Raw genomic sequence first — 21848 nt, 5'->3', positions numbered from 1 at the left:
TATATATATATATATATATATATGTTAGCGAAAATACTATACTATATTAATACAATAATCATGTATTAGCATATGTATGGGTATGCATATTGGTTGCTTAACAAAAAATAGGGTGATTTTTTTGTTAGACAATTTATATATATATAACAATGCGGTATTAGTATTTATCACATATATGGCATATTATTTATACAGCCAAATAATACTTTAATTGTTAAAACAGGAAAAGATTATTTAATAAAATATATTGTTTATTCAAAATGTAGACTACTATACATAATACACATTACATAATTGTACATTTTTAGAGGAGGTTTTATGGATCCTCATAAATATGCATTATAAAAATTATCGTATGGTATTTCAGGAAATATAGTGAAAGTTTTTACTTGGAAATTGGTGTGATATAAAACGGGGGGGCATACAAACAATTATAAGTTAGGAAGGTAGTATAATCATTTTGCATAATTGTTTAAAAGTAAAAAAATAAATATAAATGCTTATAAATTAACAAAAAAATGGTATAAAATAGTATAACATATTCTAAATAAGGTTTAATTTTTTATTGTTTCCTTTTTTTTATAAAACATCAATCTTATATAATAAGGGTGTAAGGGAGCATAAACAAAAACAAATTAGCGAAAATGCTAATATGACTATCCATTAAGTATAAAATTGGTTTTATTATTTTTTTTCCTTAAACATTTTTTTCATTTATTATATTATATAAATGAAAAAAAAAAAAAAAAGAATATCAAGTATATGTTTTATTTAGAACATGTAATATGCATGTGCTGGAATTGGTATAAGGGGTAATTGCAAAAATTAAGAAAAAGGAATGAATAAATATTATGTATATTATATGTATGTGCATATTATATTGGTGAACATACTTAAGGTTATAAACCGTTGTGAATGTAATAGTTATGTAATTATAGAAATACAGATGATGTTTTCCTCATAAATTAAGTATGACAATTATTATTTCATAATTTAATATTGTTTAGGTTAAAAAAAAAATAATTTGTATATAATTATATAAAACAAAAGAAGTGATAAAAATTAATTATAAGTTAAAAAAAATGGAAGACTTAGAAAAAGAATTTGATAAAATTAAAATAAAACCTGATGATAATGAAAGTGGAGAATCATCTATGAGAGTAGAAGAAAATGAAGAAGAACCTGAAAAAATATCGAATCGAAAATTAAGATATTTAAAAATGAAAGATAAAAAAGAAGAAAAAATAAATAAAAAAAAACAATCATCCAAAACTAACTCTACAAATGTTATTAAAAATAATCAAAATGATGATAAAAATATAAACACTTCTCAATCTGATTTAAAAGATGATAATAATATTAATCAAAATAATACAGCCGAAAATGACATAATAAATAATGAATCCATATATCAGCCTATTCAGGTTGAATATTGTAAAGGTACTAAACATATTTTTAATCTTACCATTCCATATGCATAATTTTTATATTCTTAATCCGTTTGCTTGTATGTATGTGTTATTTGCTTATGAGCTATGGCTAATATAAAACATTACCATGTACTAAATTGTAGACATTACATTTAGATCATATATATATTATTTTCCCTTTTTTGTGTACAGTATGTGGAGTACCATATGAATATTGCGAATATGGAAATTCTTTTAATGAATGTAAAGAAGAAAATAAAGATAAGTATAACTATGATATGGCTACTAATAATGCAGAAAATAATAATAAAAAACAAGCCAAAAAAACACCTCAAAATGTAATATAAATTCACACATAAATATGTTCGTTAACTATTATAGAATAGTGTTTTCCATAAACCCTCACAATCTCAAATGTGTTATGCTGTTTTTTTACCTTACATTGTTGATCCGTTTTAATATACTAATACTAGCTATTGTTTTATTTTTTTTTTTTTCTTACCCATTTATAGATATCCCAAAAAATAACAATACAAAAGACAACGAAGGCCCGAAAAAAAACTGTAACTGTTGTAAAAGGATTACATGCATATACAAAGCTTGACAAAATGGCAAAAATATTTTCTAAGTTTTATGCATGTGGTGCTTCAGTAATAAAGGGCACAAACAATGCTCAAGATCAAATAGATATACAAGTAAGCATATTAATTGTATATATATTTTTTTTTAATTATCAAATATGTGATTATATATTTAGTATTATATTCCATATTTTTGTTTATTTTTTTAGGGCGATGTTGAGCATAACATTGTTGATGTCATAATGAAGAATTGTCCTGAAATAACTGACGATATTTTTGTAATTTTACCTCCAAAATAAATTAGATATATTTTTTTTATCATGTGTATGCATATTTTATGTAAATTAAAAAAAAATGAATTTATAATATATCTTTAAAAAGTTAGAGTAAAAAAAATTATTAAAAATAAATTTATTTTGATATTATTAGAACAAATAAAAAAGAAAACATTGTTGGTATATATTTTAATAATATCCCATACACAAAAAAAAAAAAAGAAAAAAAAAATATTTGACACGGTTAATGAGTAAAACCACAAAAAGTTCATAATTATTTATTCACATGTGATAGAAAGTTTTCACAACTTTATCTATAACATTGAAAAATAATATTTCACTTTTTCCATCGTTTCCAATTTTTTATTTTTACTTTTCCTGATAATCCCTTTCCACCAAAATTTTTTTTATTAATTTTTTTTTTTTCAAAAACTTCTTCTTCTAAAGGGCTTATTTCTTCAAAGCTTTTTCTTTCACTCTTGTCTTTTTTCAATTGATTTTTTAAAAATTCTAAAATTTTAAAATCATAACTATCATAAAGTTCTTTTCCATAGTTTTGTCGATTTAGTTCTTTACTTTCTTTGTCCATTTCATTCAAATTGTTAATTAGTGTATTATTTAATGTTAATTCATTAGTATAATTTATTTTTTCCATATTATTTTTTATTTTCGGATTATGAGCCTGAGAAGTGACATACTTTGTATGCATTTCATTTTTGCTATGAGCAGAATCATTGGTCTCCATATTTTTAAGGGCACTAAAGGAATTTAAAATAAAACTGTAAAAATTTTTGACAAAATCATTGACATTATAAAAAGTAAAAACATTTTGATAATCAAATATGTATATAATTTTATGTATATTATTTAGATTATTGATTATGTAAAAATCATGGGTTGTTAATATATAACTTCCTTGATATATATAATTTAAAAAATTTAACAAAAGGTTTTTTAAATATATATCTAGATTATTGTTTATTTCATCTAGTAATAATAAATTTGAATTTTTTAAAAATAATGAAAGAAATAAAATACGAACTTTTTCTCCTCCACTTTTTTCACTAATTGATGTTTCACTATCAATGTAAAAAATTTTTAATAAAGATTTTATTTTTTCATCTATATTAATATTAATATTGTCATTATAATCTGGTTTTGTTTTATTTAAAATATAATAAAAAAACACATCTTGATCAAAAGGAGTATCATCAAAATCTGGATCTTCTAAAAAGTTAATTGGTTGGTATTTTACTTTTTCAATTAAATATTTAAAATAATCATCAATGTCTAAATTTAGTTTTTTAATCATATTTTGCTCAAAATAAGTTAATAATACATTATTAAAATTGCAATTAATATTTCCTTCAAATCTTATATTTGTGTCTATTGCAAAGTTAGAATCTATCTCATCTTCTTCGATCTCATCAAAACTGTTACTTATATTAGTATCTCCATACACATATATACTTTTTTTATTATTAATATTTTTACCATAGTCATTATTATTATTCATTATAAAGCCATATTTATTTGTTAATATTTTAAAAAGTGTTGATTTCCCTATTCCATTTTTTCCTAATAATAATACATTTTCATTACTATTAATATTTAAATTTAAATTTTTAAATATATATTTTTTTCTTCCCTCTGTTGGCACTCCAATATATTCAGACTCATTATCATAATTTTTATTGTCTAAATAGTATAACGAGAAATTATCAAACTCATATAAAGCAACATTATTTGTAGAATATAATTCTCCTGTTTTTATTAATTCATTATTTTTTATTTTTTTACACATATCTATTAAAATATTTTTATTCATTTCTCCATCTACATCATTAAATTGGTTATAGACAAATGTTTTTTCATCCGTTTCTTCAATTGATGTTGATTCAGTATTTTCTTCTGATGTGTTTTTACTATTTTCCATTTCGTGGTACTGATTTGGATTCTCTCCAAGTGAGCTGTTTTCATCTATTTCGTAGGGATGGCTAGTTTGGCTAGCTTGACTATCTTGGCTTTTTCTGGCACTTTCTTCTTCATTTTCTCTAAAAATCATGCTCTGATTTTGCTTACCGTTTTTAGGAGAAAAAGGTATGTATTTGTTTTCGTCCCCCTTTTTATTCTTCTTACTATAAATTAAGTTATAATACATATGCTGATAATTTAATGTCATGTTAAAAAATGTGTCATAAATATTTTGATATAAAGATAATTCTTCTTCTTTTTTTTTTAATGAACTTTTTAAAAATTCTTTTTTATTATTTTTTTTAATTTTTAATATAGAAGCATTTAATTGATCTATTATTTTTTTGAGTTCTTCTTTTTTTTTTTTTCTGTTATTAAATAATATTTTCATATTATTTAGATATTGACTATAGTTCCCTTTAAAAAAGGTTAGATTTGAATAGGCTCTTCCAGATGATTGTTCATTAATATTGGATAAAGTTGAATGATCATTAATTTTAGCATCTTTTACATAGTTATTATTTTGATTAATTTTTTTTAAGAGAGAAATATTATTAAAATCGATATCATATCCTGATATTTTATTGAAGTCTAATATTCGGTTGCATAATTTACTTATTAGGAAAAAATCATGACTAGCCAAAATAATACCAATGTTTGTGTATTTTAATGCATATTTAAATACATTCATAATAAAAAATATATTAAATATATCCATATTATTATTTATTTCATCTATTAATAATAATTTAGGCTTACTTAAAAGGAGTAACAATAAATATACACGAATAATATATCCATTACTTAAGTCACATAATTTTACATGTAAAAAATTTTTTAAATTTAAAATATTTAAATATTTATTTAAATTCATTTTTATATTATTTATATCTTTAAAAATGTCTTCCTTTTCATTCATATATAATTTTAAAACATACTCAAAATATTTAGACTTTAAAAATTGTTCTTCCTCTGACGAAATTTGGGCTTCACCAATTTTGTTGTCCTTCTTTCCAATCCCCTCGTTTACTTCCCCAATCTTATACTTCTTTAAATAATCTGAACTTTTGTACATACTAATATTTTCTTCAATATAATTTAGGATATCATATTTTTCTAGTGTGCGTTGATAAAATTTTAAAACCTTTTCAAAAACAGTAGCATTATTATTTCCTAATAAGTGTATATTTTGTTTAAAATAAAATATATCATTTTTATAATAAAATAATTCACTATTATAATTTTCTTCATTTTGTTTATTCAACTTTTCAAACTCGGAAATACTCATACTTTTTATTAAATCCGGCATAGAACTTAATTTTAATGACTTTCGTTTCATATATGATAATAAGTTATAGAGAATAGTAAAATCATTTTTATTAAGTAATGAGTCTATATATGTTGTAGAGGTACTTTTTATTGTGTTATCTTTTTTTACATTATTATTAATTATTATATGTTTATTAGTATTTGCTGAGCTTTCAAAAATTAAATTCAAAAGACTTGATTTTCCACATCCATTATTTCCAATTAACCCAATACATTCTGATTTATTTAAAGTTAAATTTAAATTATTTATTAAACTTTTATTTCCTATTTCATAATTTAAATTATTAATTGTTAATATTACATTATTTTTATCTTTTTTATTATAATTTTTTTCTAACACATTATATATATTAATATTATATTTTGGTGATAGAATGGTATATTCATCAAGTTCTTCTAAATTTAAAAGTTTTTTATAATTATTTTTTTGTATATCCCACCAATCATCACTTTCTTCTTCAGGCACATATTCCCCTGCGTCTAGTTTTTCATCCTCTACAACGCCATCAAATTCTTCATCATTGCTATAATCGTCAGTATGCACATTTAGAATAGGGAATTTTCTTTTCTTTTTTTTACATAAAATTTTTGACACACTCTTTGAATTGCCATTTTGTTTTCTTATCTGTTTTGTATAATTTTTCGATATAGGGTCTTTAAAAATTGAGGTATTTAAAAAGCTTTGATTACTTCGATTAATTTTTATACCGTTACTAAATAATAAATAGTATATTATCACCCATATTAAAAGTTCAATAAACATTATATTATACGCCAAAGGAAAGCATTTTTATAAAATCAAAACGTAGTCACCTTCCACATGCCCAATATATACATACATATATATGTACGTATGTAGTTACAAACCTATGTAATAATGTAATTCTTCTCTTTTTAGGTAATCATAAAATTCAATTTATATGAAAAAATAAAAAAATTCTAAACAAATTCGATAATTCATAGTCATGAGCAATTAACCACTAAATTAACGTCTATTGCCCCTTTTTGAGATTATAAGATTTTTATACATTTTTGAAAAAATAGATAAAAAAAAATCACAAAATCGTGAAAAATGTAATAAAAAATTGAATTTAAAAATAAACAAATTTATTAAATTAAATAAAACTAAATAAATATAACAAAAAAAAATTTAATTAAAAAGGAAAATATCCACATACCCCAATTCTCGGATGATAGTATAAAGGGAAATTAAAAAAAAAAAAAAATATGTGAAAGTACCATAGGAAAAAAAAACTTATACACCCTATGATGTTTTTATTTCATTACTCATTTTTTAGTTAATATTTTTTGTTTTTATTTTTATAATTCTTTTGTTTAAGCATATTTATATATTTTTTTTGTAAGCCCAATTTTATAATATTTTATTTATTCTTAAATAGATTGTCAACCAATGCAAAGCACACTAAGTTGTATTGTGTAAATAATATAAAAAAATGTTGAGGAAAATAACCAAATAAATATGCTCAATTAAAAAATGTTAATATATTTTTTTTCGTATTTTTTTACAATTTAATTAAGTCCAATTTGTATGAGCAAACCTATGTAATGTCTTTTTTATTACTAAGAATAAAATTCAGTCTATGTAATTTTTTGTTTTGAAAAAAAAAAAAAAAAAAAAAAATTATGGTTTATACTACTACTAACTAAATAAGGGATTTTTTATTCGTCTAACTATATTTAAAGGTGTTTACCTCCATATTTTTCAACCTAGTCTATACAGGAAAAAAAAAATACATGGCCCCAGTTGCCCTAATATTTGGTATCACAGGACAAGATGGGTCATATTTGAGTGAATTACTTTTAGATAAAGGATATGAAGTTCATGGTGTGATTAGGAGGTGTAGTACATTTAATACAAAAAGAATAGATCATATATTTGAAAAATTAAATTTACATTATGGTGATTTACTTGATAATAGTAATATATTTTCTTTAATATCTAAAATAAAACCAAATGAAATATATAATTTAGCTGCACAAAGTCATGTAAAAGTGAGTTTCGAATTACCTGAATATACAGCACAATGTACAGCTATTGGTACATTAAGAATATTAGAAGCAATTAAATTATCACAGATTGATAATATAAAATTTTATAATGCTTCAACATCAGAATTATATGGTAATAATATTCAAAGTCAATGTCAAAATGAAAATACACCATTTAATCCAGTCTCACCTTATGGGATAGCAAAATTATATAGTCATTATATAACAAAAAATTATAGAGAAGCATATAATATGTTTTGTGTAAATGGTATATTATTTAATCATGAAAGTCCAAGACGTGGTGAAACATTCGTTACAAAAAAAATTACAAAAGGTATAGCAAAAATATTTAAAAAAATTCAAACAGTTATTATATTAGGGAATATTGATACATTTAGAGATTGGGGTCATGCAAAAGATTATGTACATGCAATATATTTAATGTTACAACAAACAACTCCTAATGATTTTGTTATTTGCTCAAATCAACATCATTCTGTTCGAGAATTTTGTGAAATTGCTTTTGCATTTGTAGGGTTATATATAAAATGGATTAATAATGGCCTAGATGAAGTTGCAATAGATCAATATAATAATATAGTTATTAAAAAAGATAAAAAATATTATAGAGATTCAGAAATTAATAATTTATTAGGGGACTGTTCAAAAGCAACTAATATACTTAAATGGAAACCCAATTATAATTTTATGCAATTAATATATGATATGCTAAAATATGATTTTAATGATTATAATTTGCAACTTGACAACTATGACACATGTATAAATCGGTATGAAATTTATAAAACAAATTGCAATGCTTCGATTGAAAAATAGGAATTCTATATCCCTTCAATAGGATGTGCATAATTTGTACCTCGACATATAACGAGATTGGTGCCATTTTTTATTAAAACATAAATTGTATTTAATATTGAAAAAGTTTAAATTTGTTTTATTATTATATACACATCAATGAAGCATATATATGTATATTATATACAAACGTATAAATATGCATAAAGTAAAAAGTTACATTGTTTATAAAGGAAAAGTTTTAAATATCATGAAATTTCTAAAACGTTATTTTTTTTTTCCAACTATATCTTCGTCTCAACTTTTTATAACATATAATTTTTTTTTTTTTTCGTATATCATTTTAAAGGTAATTTTTATGATATTAAAAAAAAATATAAAATAATATAAGTTTTATCTGTATGATTTTTGGTATCTTGCACGTGCACCCTTACCACCGAATTTTTTGGGTTCGCAACGTCTTGTGTCTCCTACTAATAAAGTTCTGTCATATCTTAATAAGGTATCTTTTAATTCTTTTTTTGTTGATTCATCTACATATTTTTGATAATAAGAAATAATACCTTTACTGATAGCTTGCCTGATTGCATAAATTTGAGAAGTTTGACCTCCACCCTTAACACGAACACGTATATCTAAGTTCTTTAATTTAGCAGATCCAATTAACCATAATGGCTCATAAACTTTTGTTCTTAAAATATAGGGTTCTACTAAATCTATGTTTTTTCCATTCAATTTTATTAACCCTTTTCCATTGGTTACAGTTGCTACTGCAACAGAGGTTTTCTAAAAATAAAAAAAAAAAAAAAAAAATTATATATAAATGTGCATTTCATTGTGGATCGAGCAAATAACATATACACTCTTTTCTATCAACATGTGAAAATAATTTGGTATAATGGGGAATGGCTCGCCACTCTAATATACTACTTGTTTAAATAATATGCTAGAATGGGGAACAGGTAATACTATACAGCCCATACAATCGTGCTAGCACATAATATGCCAACCCGAAATTTATGTAATGATTATCCCACATACTTATATGCAAACATTTTAATGTATATAGTTGTAGCATACCTTTTTTCCGAATGTTAATACTCTCTTAACTTTTGTTGTCATTTTTCTATAAAAATAAAAAAGTTATACATGAAATATTTTCATATATAGTAATATCTATAAATATGTTTTTATTTTATACGAAATAAATATTAGTATATAAAAAAATGAGATTAAAAATATTGGGAAAATAAATATATATAATTTGTTTGGCTTTTTCAATTTTTATGTAAATTTACCATAAATGTATTATTATTTGAAAGTAATAAAGTTTAGGAAATTTTAACTTATTTAATTAAAATATTCTTTTTATAAATTATTTATAAATAAGCATATTTATATTTATTTATTATTTGTTTTTTTTTTGTTATTATTTTGCTATTTTTTTATGATAATTTTTTATTAATATAATTATTAACTATATATATAATGTGGGGTTACATAAATTTAAAGTATAAAGGATGGCATTTTTTTATTTGCAGTTGCCCCTTAATATATTATTTTTTTTTGCTTAATTATCACCTCTTAAAGGAAATAATAGGAAATAAATTATATGCATAAAATATGGTACTACATATATATAGTGTAATTATATATATATATATATATAATATGCGCCGTGTATTTAAACAAAATTATTATAATGGGTTTTACAATTGCCGGTAAAAATAAAATAAAAGGTATTTGTAAATTTCTATATTATATTATATGCATACATAACGAAGCGCTTGGTTTATTGCTTTTTTTTTTTACTGTTCCTTTATGCTACATATTTGGAAAAATAAAACGGCTATATAATTATTTAATTTTTTTACAAATATTTTAAAGCTCTTACCGCTTCCTAAATATTTATGCCCCCTTTTATCACTTGAAAAAAAGGCAATATATTATGAATGGATTATATAAAAAAGTATATATACTTAAGATCTAATAATACTATATATATATATATACATATAAATTATTTAAGATATTTCCTTGGAATATTATATATAATTAAAAGCTTTGTGCATATATTAACTATATTATATAAAAGCTATATATGTTGCAAATTTGCCTTAATTGCAAATATCAATTGTATGATTAAAAATATTTAAATATATGCTTATATTTTTTTTTATTATATTTTAATTTTTTTTAATATTTAAAATTACATTATACGAAGCTAAATAAAAAGTTTTATATCTAAAAGGTAAGTTCTTATAAACAAGTGGAAAAATTAAAATAAAAAATAACAATACATAAAATAAAATATGTATAATATGCATGATAAGTTATATAATTTATTTGCTCGTGTATGATTTTTATTAACTTCTAAGAGGAATGCGGAAATTGTTCCTTTAAAACTGCTATAATTAAAAGGATAATAATAATTATTATTTTATATTAAAACAGTTTTATGGAAATTTCTAAAAAGTGGATACAGCGAGCCACTTCACTTCCTACATATATTGTATATACATACATACATAAATAAATAAATATATATATATGCATAACATAATCTTAAGCCTATTAAATAAATTATATATTTTTTTTTACTTTTTTTTTTAATCCTTTAGCTCCGGTTATTCACCATATATCAATACTTTAACTATTCAAAATGGTGTCACACAATAATGTATTACCAAATGTTCACCTTCATAAATGGTGGCAAAGATATGTTAGAGTAGACTTTAGCAAAAATATAAAAAGAAAACAAAGAAGATTATTACGAGCAAAAAGGCAAAAACAAAATGGACCTACACCTATCGAAAAATTACATCCAGTAGTTCATTGCCCTACCCAAAGATACAATTATAAAACTAGATTAGGAAAAGGATTTACCCTTGAAGAAATAAAGGTAAGCTAACCAGATTAAATAAAAAAAAGGTGACACATTTTATGCTTGTTCATAACATATTTTTGACATGCTTTATTATCGTTTCCCCTACTCATTTTATTTTTTAATTTTTTTTAGGCGGTAAAACTAACCCCTAGTGCTGCCAGAAGCATAGGCATAATTGTTGACAAGCGAAGAAAAAATAGATGTGAAGAATCATTAAAAGCAAATGCTGAAAGATTACAAAAATACTTAAATAGTATAGTTATGATTCCATTAAAAAAAGATAAGCCTAAAAATGGTATTGGAGGAATACCAGCTGATGCTACTAAAGAAGTTATAGAACAACATAAAGACAAAAAACAATTACGTAGTATATTTAAGAAGGGATCTAGCGTTAAACCATTCTATGAAACAATAGAAACTTCTAAAATAGATAAATCTACCTCAGCATATAAAACATTAAGAAGAGCTAAATTAGCAGAAAGACGAAAGAACAGACAACAACAAAGAAAAGATATTAAACGTAAATCTAAAGATAATTGAAAAAAATATCAATAATTGGAAAAATAATAAAAAAAAAAAAATAATAATTACATTTTCTGCAATATATACATAAATACTTGTACGAAATAATATCACAAATATGATGTTATAGAAATAAACATGTTTTGAATTATTTATTTTTAAAAATTATACATTATTTTATATTGCAATTTTTATTTGCTCCTTACTATTTTTTTTTTTTCTATTGATATAAACAACTAAAATTTATACTAAAACATTAAATAAATATTTATTTACCATTTATTCGTTATATTCATACATTTTATATATGTATGAATTTGGTAGAAACTTATTTTTAATTAATAAATTATTAAAAAAGTGTGTATAAATTTATAATATCTTAAAGGGTTTTTTATTTACAAAATATGTATGTTTTTTTTTTATGATGAATAACCGAAATTGTATAAGAATAAAAAAAATTACAAAAAATTACGACTTAATTATGTTCACTAAAAAATGAGTTAAATTTTATACGCAATGCATTGGATTTTCTAGTTCCCTACAAAAACAGTTATTCAACAAACATGTTAATGAGTAAAATAAAAAAAAAGGAAAAAGTAAAAAAGAATACAATTCACTGCACAGTGTGTAACTAGCTAACACTATTTTGTGATAAACAAATTTTACTTTAAAATTGTTGGTATAGATTCCTCTATCTTTAATCTTATAAATAGATCCTTTATGTAGTTTTTGCATCTGTTCAATGTTACTATAGAAAGAGATAAGAAAATATTATAAAATAATGAAAGATATATTTACCCTAGTTGTTAAAAACATGTTTTATCCTTTATCTATTTCTACAACTTTTGTAACACACTTAGCATGTATATTTATATATTGCTATACCTCCGATATATAGTAATTGGACACTAAAATAATTATCACATATTGTTACAAATTGCGATAAAAGGGAAATCTCGTTTTTATATTTCTAAAAGAAGTGAAATATGTTGTATCAATATAGGGCATGCTTTTAAAATGTAAACATTTTTAAACTACACACTTATGCATGCTTATGCTTACATTGGTAGTTCGAATAATAAAAATCCTAAGTTTCATGCTTGTGAATGTGACTAGAAAATAAAAGGAAAAATAAAAATACAAAATACAAAATAATTTATGGGGCTATATCATTGATTATACATTTATTATACATTTATTATACATTTACTATACATTTACTATGCATTTACTATACATTTTTTGCACATTTTTATGTTTACTTTGAAAGCGACTAAAAATAATGCTCTTAAATATTTCTCCAAACAATATTGAGCCTTTTTTTTCATATTCCTATAAATCATATTATTTACAAAATTGCATTAACTTATATAATTGATTTTGTAATTATTGTTGAATAGGTACATAGTTTTACATATGATAAAAAAAATTATATATCCTCATATTTATAATATATAAGTATTGAAAAACCCAAATTATGTAAAGATCTTACTTCCTTAATTAAAGAAGACAGTGGTATATTTGCATTTTGCAAAATTTTAATAATATTATTTTTCTCGTTTTTATTAGCAGAATCCTCGTTATCAGAACAATGAAGTCTACACAAAATCCATACGGTATCTTTTTTCACCATCTTATATAAGATTTAATTTTGAATGTATATAAAGATATATCTAATTAGTTAATTATTTTTTGAGCCATTCTTTATGGAAAATAAACAATTATAAATTCACTAACTATTACATAAGTATAACTATTTTTTATAGTTTTATTACATTTATTCAAAATATTTATCTTGGTCTAGCCACCAACATAACAAATACACAGTTATATAAAATTATAAATCATGTTTATAAACTTAATTTCGATATTGTATTTTTGGAAATTAATAAAGATAAAAATTTCCAAATGTAGTATAATTAAAACATGTTGTTTTATTTAACCAAACAAAAAAATAAAATCAATATTTTGTTAATATAAAATAAGTTGTAGTTATTTAATTTGTGGAAATAAATAGGTTGTATATAGTTTTTTTTTTTTTTGATAAAAATTTGATTTTTTGACCATAATATTTTTTTACATATAATAGAGGATTATAATAAAAGTATGACTAAACAATTTTCCGTATTTTCTTATATATATAAAATTGTTATTTTTTTATTTATTCACAAATTGGTATATTATTCATATATATATATATGTGTTTTTTTTTTTTTTGTAAATATAGATACAAGTGTATTTCCCAGGTGATTATTATAAAGAGGGAAGCAAATGGATTTATACTATAAAAAATATATCAACATTATTTACGTTACTATTTTATTAATTTTGTTATACATTTTCCGCCTTATATATTTTTAATAAAGATGCTCAAAAAAAATGGATATATATAGAGAAATAAAATCGACTACTATCTACATATGAGCCTATATATTTTTTTAATTAAATATACATATATAATTTGTGCTGTGAAAATGGGCTAATAAAATGGTGTCAAAATATATAATTACTTTCCCTCGACGTTATTTTTTTTTCTATCCATTTTATAATTGGTATAAAGGGTATAACAATATTATATATATATAGGTGTATATTCATATTATTTAAGTAAAAATTTTTTTTTGGTATGTATTCCATTATAATGGTTATTAGGTGAATACGGGAAGAAGGGGCGTGATAATTAAATGCGTATATAAATAATAACAAAATATATTGAAAAATAAAAAAAGCTAAAAAAAAAATCACATATCCAAAAGAAAGAGCATGCATCAATTTTTTTTAATCCTTTGTATGTACATTAAATAAATACTGGTTTATTTATAAATTCGCATCAAAAATTTGTAAAAATTCGTTTATAACGAGATAGCATATTTGTATTAATAAAATATATATATTAAAAAATATACAAAATATTATTATGTAAAACACCGTTCAATGCACTTTTCCCTATTTAAAAATATAGCACCATGGTATATTTACTACATATATATGCTAAAATACCTGTATAAATTATAAAAAAAAATAATAAAAAACGATATAATAAATTAAAAATATAATGCATATATAGGTAATGACAAATTACTACAAATATCGTTAGAATTAAAAAAAAAAATATATTTATAAAAAAATAAATATTATAAAAAAATTTAATAATTAAACAATGTAAAAAAAATAAGAAAAGAAAGAAAACGACGTTAAAATAAATAAGCCAACCGTGGGATTTGAAGCAAAAACTTTGAAAATAAGAAGGTAAGTAACATTAAATTAATAAAATAACAAAATTATGTAAAAAAATATGTTAAATTTACATTTATTTATTTATGTTATATTGTTATGTTTACCATATTTGTTTGGGGTACATATTATTATGTATGGGCTTGTAAATTTTCACTGTAAAAAAAAAACTAGTTTTTTTTATGAACAGTCATAATATTTATATAAGTTTTATATACACATGAATGGAAATAAATATATACAATATATATATGCTTAATATATAACTGATGTTGGTATATATAAAAAGGTGTTAATATGTGTTATATGTTTTGGGGGGGGAAATTGGGGTATATTAAACTACGTATAATATTTTTTTACTTTATTTAAAATATTATACTTAAAAAATTAATTATATTATTTTGGTGTTGTTATTTTTAGTATGTAATTATATTTATGCAAATATATTTGTGCATATAATTTATTCTTATATATTATTTGCATACCCACTAATACATATACGGACTATATTAATATGCATATAAAGGCGCTATTTTTATATATATAAGCGTTGCATGTGAAATATAGTGATAAAGCCTATATGTATTACTACGTCATATATATAATATGGTTTATTATATGAGCACACATAAATAATATGTATTCCGCTACATATGACATATTGTATACTATATGTGTGAATATATGTACATATATAATTTTCAATTCAATCTCTCTATATATACAAAATTTACCTATAATTAATATATTTTTTTAATTTTAATTTTTTTTAGAAAACAAACGCGCGGACGTGCACAGACCCTAAAAATAAAAATATATATTATATATATACATACTAAATAATTAAATTTCAAAAATTAAAAAGATTGTATACAAAAGAAACACTACTTTGTATATACAGCAAGACTAATTTTTACTAATTAAAAAATAATAAACTTATATAATTAAAATAAATTTTTTAAGCGAAAATGAAGAAAGAAAGAGAGCCAATAGACGAAGATGAAATGAGAATCACATCAACAGGTCGAATGACCAACTACGTGAACTATGGTGCAAAAATATTAGGAGAAGAAGATAAGAAAAGTTTAAAAATTAAAGCCACGGGAAATGCCATTGGTAAAGCCGTAACTTTAGCAGAAATCATAAAAAGAAGATTTAAAGGATTACACCAAATAACAAAATGTGGTAGCACTGTTATTGCTGATCAATATGTAAGTGGTCAAGATAATAGCGAACATGTTATTCAAGAAAAAACAGTATCCTATATAGACATATTATTATCAAGAGATCAATTAGATGTAAAAGATGCAGGATATCAACCACCTTTAGATGAAAAATATGTTAAAGAAATGTCCCCTGAAGAAATTGTAAACAGTAGGCCATTTAGAGGAAGAGGTTTTAGACCCAGATTTTTCCGTGGGTTCAGAGGCGGTGGCCGTGGAGGCTTTATGAGAAGAGGAGGTGGATACAAATTCTTTGGTGACAGAATGTATGACAGTAGAAATGGATTTAGAGATGGTAGAGGATATGGTGGAAGTTTCGGACGTGGTGGTGGATTCAGATCCGGTGGAGGTATGGGAGGAAATGGAAGAGGTGGCTTTAGGGGATTCAGAGATGGAAGAGACGGAGATTACAGAAGTGGACGTGGATTCAGAGGAGGTAGAAATGGATTCAGAGGTGGCAGAGCCTTATCATAAATAATCAGATAGAATTATAATTTTTACGAGTGTAGTATTGTAGTAGTATGTATAAGAAAATATATACTTATATATATATTTAATTATTTATATACAAATACGCGCGAAAAACGCTGATAAAAATACATAAAGAATTTAGAAAAATATCGAAATAATTATTCCCCTCCCCTTTTTCATATACATATATATTATATATGCATATATATATTATATATATATATACACACCTTTTGTTGTACTCCCATCAATTATAAAAGCATGGTATAAATATAAATACACAATTCTACATTCTAGTTATATATACATGACGTGTATGTATTCAACAAATGGAGATGGTATTTATACACAACATTGCACAACAAAAAAATGCTCATAATTTACATATCTATATTAATAATAATAAAAATGAATGAGAATGTGAATGATACTGTATGATATAATATTTAGCACGTGAGAGTTAGAAATAGTGATCAGCATATTTTTACAAATTTCATATAATTAATAATACAAAGGCAAAAATATATAATATGTGTCTTTTTAATAAGCGCATATTATATATCATATAATTGCCAAATATTTTATGCATAACTCATATATATTATGTATTCATATGTTATATGTATACATGTATTTATGTTTTTATATTATACATATTATTAGATTATATGCCTTTTTAAAACCTTTAAAACTTTTACTTCTTTAATGTATTTTTACGCTCATACATATTAAGAATTATAATTTGCACCTTTACCATGTTTAGATATATTCTGTGCATCAATATATTAGTTGTAAAAAAAAAAAGAGAGAAAAGGTATAGTATATGTATATATATTAAATAGTTATGTATATTTTATTTTTCCATATTATAATATCCTATAAAAAAAAAATATTAGTAGTAAACCACGTTTAACAAAAAAGAGATATAAATACATATAAATATATAAATAACCATATGCATTATATATTTCATATTTATTTATTTACTTACTTACATATAATAAAATAATATATTAACGTGAATATTTTATATACATTTTAATGGGGACATAGGGGAAAGGTGTTTAATATAAATTTAAAGTACGCTAAAATTGTAATTAATCGTTTATTTTAAAAATACAAATATAAAAATAAATTATATATGTGTATTACTCAAAAAAAACGATTATTTTTAATTTATAGAAATAGGCAGCAATTCGAGCAACTTTTTTTTATATCATACACACATTATATATTTTTTATATTTAATACAAAAACTAAAAAACTAAAACAATGAGCATTTTACCTTAATTAATTTTAAAAAAATTATATATTAAAATACGTTAATTAAATTAACGAAATTTTACTAAAAAATATGTACAACATCAAATTCTATGAAAAGGTTTATTTTGGCTTGTTCTTATTCCTTTTGGCTATATTGTCTATACCTCTTATTTTTTAGCTACTTTCATTTTTCACACACATTTTTGTGAAAAAAAAAAAAAAAAGCTTTTTAACTAGCCACAATTATTTTACAAAAAGTAGCTAGCTAAAAAAAAATGTGTACATTCGAAAAGTTAGGGTTTACATTAGGCATTGGCAATGCCAATTATTTTAATTAAATAATGTTAATAAGTTTAACGATAATTTAATTATCTCTATATATGTGATATGAAAAGAACGGAAAAAAAGTAAAAATAATAATAAAAATGAGAATTTGTCTATTAAGGCAAAGAATATACAAATAAAAGCAAATATATACATATTATATGATTAAGTAGTGGGAAAAAAATGATTTAAAAAAATATAAGTAAACTATAAAACAATATGAATGGTTATTTTATTTAAATTTTTTGCTTATCTCTTTATAATATTTCATTTGTTTTTTGGTAACACTACGAGGGACAATATTAATAGCTCGGAGTATATGTTTTTGTTTAATTGCTAATATGTTTTTATTTTTTTGAATAAATTCATATATTAAATTATTTTTATCTTTTTCTTGAAGATTTTCATTTTTTAAATCTTCAATTTTGTAAAGAAAATTATCTTTATTATTGTTTTCTTCTTCTTCTTTTTGTCTTTCTTCCATTTTTATTTCCCCTAATGTTTTATTTTCCTCCTCAAATGTCATAATTTTATTTTGTACAGCATCACAAATAGTTTGATCGGTTATACAAGGATTATTAATTTCATTATTTATTGTTTCCCCATTTTCAGAACTATAATGTTCTAAACTTTTTGGATTAGCATAATCCATTTTATTGTCATTTGGTTGGTTATAATTTTCATTTAAAATATATGTATCATAATAATTTTTATTTAAAACAGGGTTTAAAGTATTCTCTAAAGTTGTAGTAAAGCAATTTTGTTTTTCTTTTTGAGTATGTTCAATATTTGAAGGTATTAATGGTGTAGGCCCATTCGATTTATAATTAAATCGATCAATTTTGTCTCTACATTCTTGAAGAGCTATAAAGGCACTTTCTCTTAATACCCCATGCAAATCAGCCCCACTATAACCTTTTGTTAGAATAGAAATTTTCTTAAAATCGATATCTTTATCTAATGGCATATTTTTTGATAATTTTTTTAGGATATCAATTCTTCCTTGATATTTAGGTAATGATACATATATAAGTTGATCAAATCTACCAGTTCTTAATAATGCTTTATCAATAATGTCTGGTCTATTTGTAGTTGCAATAATATATATTCCTTCTCTTTGTGATAATCCATCCATTTCTGTTAATAATTGATTTACTACTCTATCGGATGCAGCAGCTGTTTTATTATTATCTCTATTAATACATATACTATCAATTTCATCAAAAAATATTAAACATGGTTTATATGTTGAAGCGTAGGAAAAAATTTCTCGAACTTTTTTTTCACTTTCACCAACATATTTATTTAAAATTTCAGGTCCCTTTATGGCAATAAAATTTGCTTTCATTTCATTACTAATAGCTTTGGCTAGCATAGTTTTTCCACACCCTGGTGGGCCATATAATAATATTCCCATACTTTTATTTATACCTAAATGCTTATATATATTAGAATATTTTACAGGTAAAATAAATTTGGTTTCTAATATTTTTTTAATATTCTTTAAAGATCCAATATTATCTAAATTTATATTTGGTACTTCACATATATTTTGTGTTGTAATTTTTTTCTTTATATTTTTTATGCTTTCATAAATTATATCATTATTTATATTTATAGGAATTATTTTTTTTTGTTTTTTTTCTTTTATATAAATATCTACATAATCATTATTATTCCTTTCTTTTCTTTTTGCCAAATTTGTTACTTTTTCGGTCTCTTCCCCATTTTTTAACTCCTTCACCGAATTTGTATTTCCATCATTTCCATCATTTTCTATTTCATTGTTTACATAGTTTAGAGAATTTTCTTCGACAAAGTTAGGATCTTTTTCTTCGCCTTCATAATGTGTAGTATCACTAGGTTCTATTTTTAAAGAGGGATCATAATTGTCGTCTTCATTTCCAGACATGTTTATAGATAGCTCATCCTTTTTACTATTCACAAAATAGGGAGTAGTTTTATCATATAGTACATGATTGTATATAAACAGATTTTTCGACTCATTTAGTATGTCATATATTTGTGCCCTATTGAAACCATAAGTAATTGAAGCAGTATAAAGAACATCAAAATTGATTTCTAAGTTTTGAGATAAATTTTGTAAAATTTCAATTCGATCTTCATAAGTAGGTATTGGCATAGATATAAATTTTTGAATTTTTGAATATAATATAGTATCATATGGTTTATTAATACTTAATAATATTATAACTATATTTGTATTATCAAATAAGTTTAATAAATAAGTAAATATATATATATCTATTGTATCATCTTTTGAATTAAATAAAATATCCATATCATCAATACATAATATACATTTATTATATTCTTTTTTTATTTGTTCAAATAATATTCTTAATTTATTATTTTTATTATCATTTGATAAATACCTTACATATTCAGGTAATTTTATGTAAAAAAAATGGCTATCACATTCACCTGCAATAGCATATGCTAATGATGTTTTACCTGATCCATTAATACCATTAATATTGATAATAGTATTAAAATTATCATTTCTATATTTATAAGGATAAACTATACTATAATATATATCTTTTTTTATATTATTTATTCCTTTATATGTATTTAAATTTGTTATATTATTATCTATACATATTTTTACATTACTTAAGTTGGTATTTATAGAACTATTTTCTTCTCCTTTTATTTTAATTAAATTGGTTTTTATTTTATTTCCTTCAACATTTTCATTATTTATTTGATCATATCCATATTTTTCAATTTTATCAGAATTACCATCATGTTCGATATTTGTTCCTATGTCTAATCCCATATTTATTTCTTGATACATTTTTTTTTTTTTTTTTTTTTTTTTTTTTTCACTTTTCAAAATTTTTTTCGCTTTATCATTTTGTTCATTACTGGTTTGACTCGAATCGCTTGTATAAGTATGTTTGGATTTGTTTTGGAGTTTCTTTTTTGATTTATCAATTTGTGTATAAGATGCCTCATCTTGATCATCATTTTTTAATATACATAAAATAATTTTTTTTAATTGAGTTTGACTTATACGCCTAAATAGTTTATTGTTTGTTTTTTTTAGCGCATTTTCTATAAGGTACATATTATTTAAAACATTTTGTAAGTTTGTTTTTTCATCATGATGTTTTTCAATCATCTGATTATCTGTTATTATATTTGATATATATGCTTTTAACTTTTCATGAAGCATTTTCGTTTTACAAAAAAAGGAAAAACAAATTTATATTTGAAGTCAGGAGATTTTCTCTTTATATTATATCAATACATACGTATACATATTTATACATATGTATAGATATATCCTTTACTGTTCCAAAAAACACAAACATAAAAATAACCAAGGTCAAGTTTGTCATTCCATCATTTATTTTATCTTTTTTTTTTTCGTATTTCATTTCTAAATATAACAATATAAATCCAAAAAAAAGGAAAAATAAAAAAAAATTAATTAATAAATATAAACTTAAAAAAAAATAAAAAAAAAATAATAATAAAAT

The 21848-nt window shown here is 22.2% G+C and overlaps 8 protein-coding genes across 8 annotated transcripts; 4 read left to right on the top strand and 4 right to left on the bottom strand.

The window, feature by feature from the left end:
- Positions 1–1082: 1082 nt before the first annotated feature.
- On the top strand, positions 1083–2310 carry PVVCY_1402570 (translation initiation factor SUI1, putative; the record flags this gene model as incomplete). The annotated part of the gene is made up of 4 exons (XM_008624767.1): positions 1083–1440; positions 1623–1768; positions 1943–2125; positions 2221–2310. The coding sequence occupies 4 exons, from the start codon at positions 1083–1085 to the stop codon at positions 2308–2310; spliced, it is 777 nt and encodes a 258-aa protein (XP_008622989.1).
- A 313-nt stretch (positions 2311–2623) lies between these two features.
- On the bottom strand, positions 2624–6352 carry PVVCY_1402560 (ABC transporter F family member 1, putative; the record flags this gene model as incomplete). The annotated part of the gene is made up of 1 exon (XM_008624768.1): positions 2624–6352. One exon carries the CDS (start codon positions 6350–6352, stop codon positions 2624–2626), a length of 3729 nt encoding a protein of 1242 aa, XP_008622990.1.
- Positions 6353–7344: 992 nt separating this feature from the next.
- PVVCY_1402550 (GDP-mannose 4,6-dehydratase, putative) lies at positions 7345–8436 on the top strand (the record flags this gene model as incomplete). Its single annotated transcript, XM_008624769.2, has 1 exon — positions 7345–8436. One exon carries the CDS (start codon positions 7345–7347, stop codon positions 8434–8436), a length of 1092 nt encoding a protein of 363 aa, XP_008622991.1.
- A 372-nt stretch (positions 8437–8808) lies between these two features.
- PVVCY_1402540 (40S ribosomal protein S16, putative) lies at positions 8809–9537 on the bottom strand (the record flags this gene model as incomplete). The annotated part of the gene is made up of 2 exons (XM_008624770.1): positions 8809–9201; positions 9496–9537. 2 exons carry the CDS (start codon positions 9535–9537, stop codon positions 8809–8811), a joined length of 435 nt encoding a protein of 144 aa, XP_008622992.1.
- Positions 9538–11077: 1540 nt separating this feature from the next.
- PVVCY_1402530 (60S ribosomal protein L13-2, putative) lies at positions 11078–11842 on the top strand (the record flags this gene model as incomplete). Its single annotated transcript, XM_008624771.1, has 2 exons — positions 11078–11317; positions 11435–11842. The coding sequence occupies 2 exons, from the start codon at positions 11078–11080 to the stop codon at positions 11840–11842; spliced, it is 648 nt and encodes a 215-aa protein (XP_008622993.1).
- Positions 11843–12331: 489 nt separating this feature from the next.
- Positions 12332–13457, bottom strand: PVVCY_1402520 (conserved Plasmodium protein, unknown function; the record flags this gene model as incomplete). The annotated part of the gene is made up of 6 exons (XM_008624772.1): positions 12332–12362; positions 12491–12572; positions 12710–12794; positions 12887–12936; positions 13087–13156; positions 13317–13457. 6 exons carry the CDS (start codon positions 13455–13457, stop codon positions 12332–12334), a joined length of 459 nt encoding a protein of 152 aa, XP_008622994.1.
- A 2569-nt stretch (positions 13458–16026) lies between these two features.
- On the top strand, positions 16027–16755 carry PVVCY_1402510 (DNA/RNA-binding protein Alba 1, putative; the record flags this gene model as incomplete). Its single annotated transcript, XM_008624773.1, has 1 exon — positions 16027–16755. The coding sequence occupies one exon, from the start codon at positions 16027–16029 to the stop codon at positions 16753–16755; it is 729 nt and encodes a 242-aa protein (XP_008622995.1).
- A 1816-nt stretch (positions 16756–18571) lies between these two features.
- On the bottom strand, positions 18572–21541 carry PVVCY_1402500 (ATPase, putative; the record flags this gene model as incomplete). Its single annotated transcript, XM_008624774.2, has 1 exon — positions 18572–21541. The coding sequence occupies one exon, from the start codon at positions 21539–21541 to the stop codon at positions 18572–18574; it is 2970 nt and encodes a 989-aa protein (XP_008622996.2).
- Between the last annotated feature and the right edge of the window lie 307 nt (positions 21542–21848).

This window comes from Plasmodium vinckei, assembly GCF_900681995.1.
Source record: "Plasmodium vinckei vinckei genome assembly, chromosome: PVVCY_14".
NCBI lineage: Eukaryota > Apicomplexa > Aconoidasida > Haemosporida > Plasmodiidae > Plasmodium > Plasmodium vinckei.
This window is presented reverse-complemented; position numbering and strand designations above follow the sequence as displayed.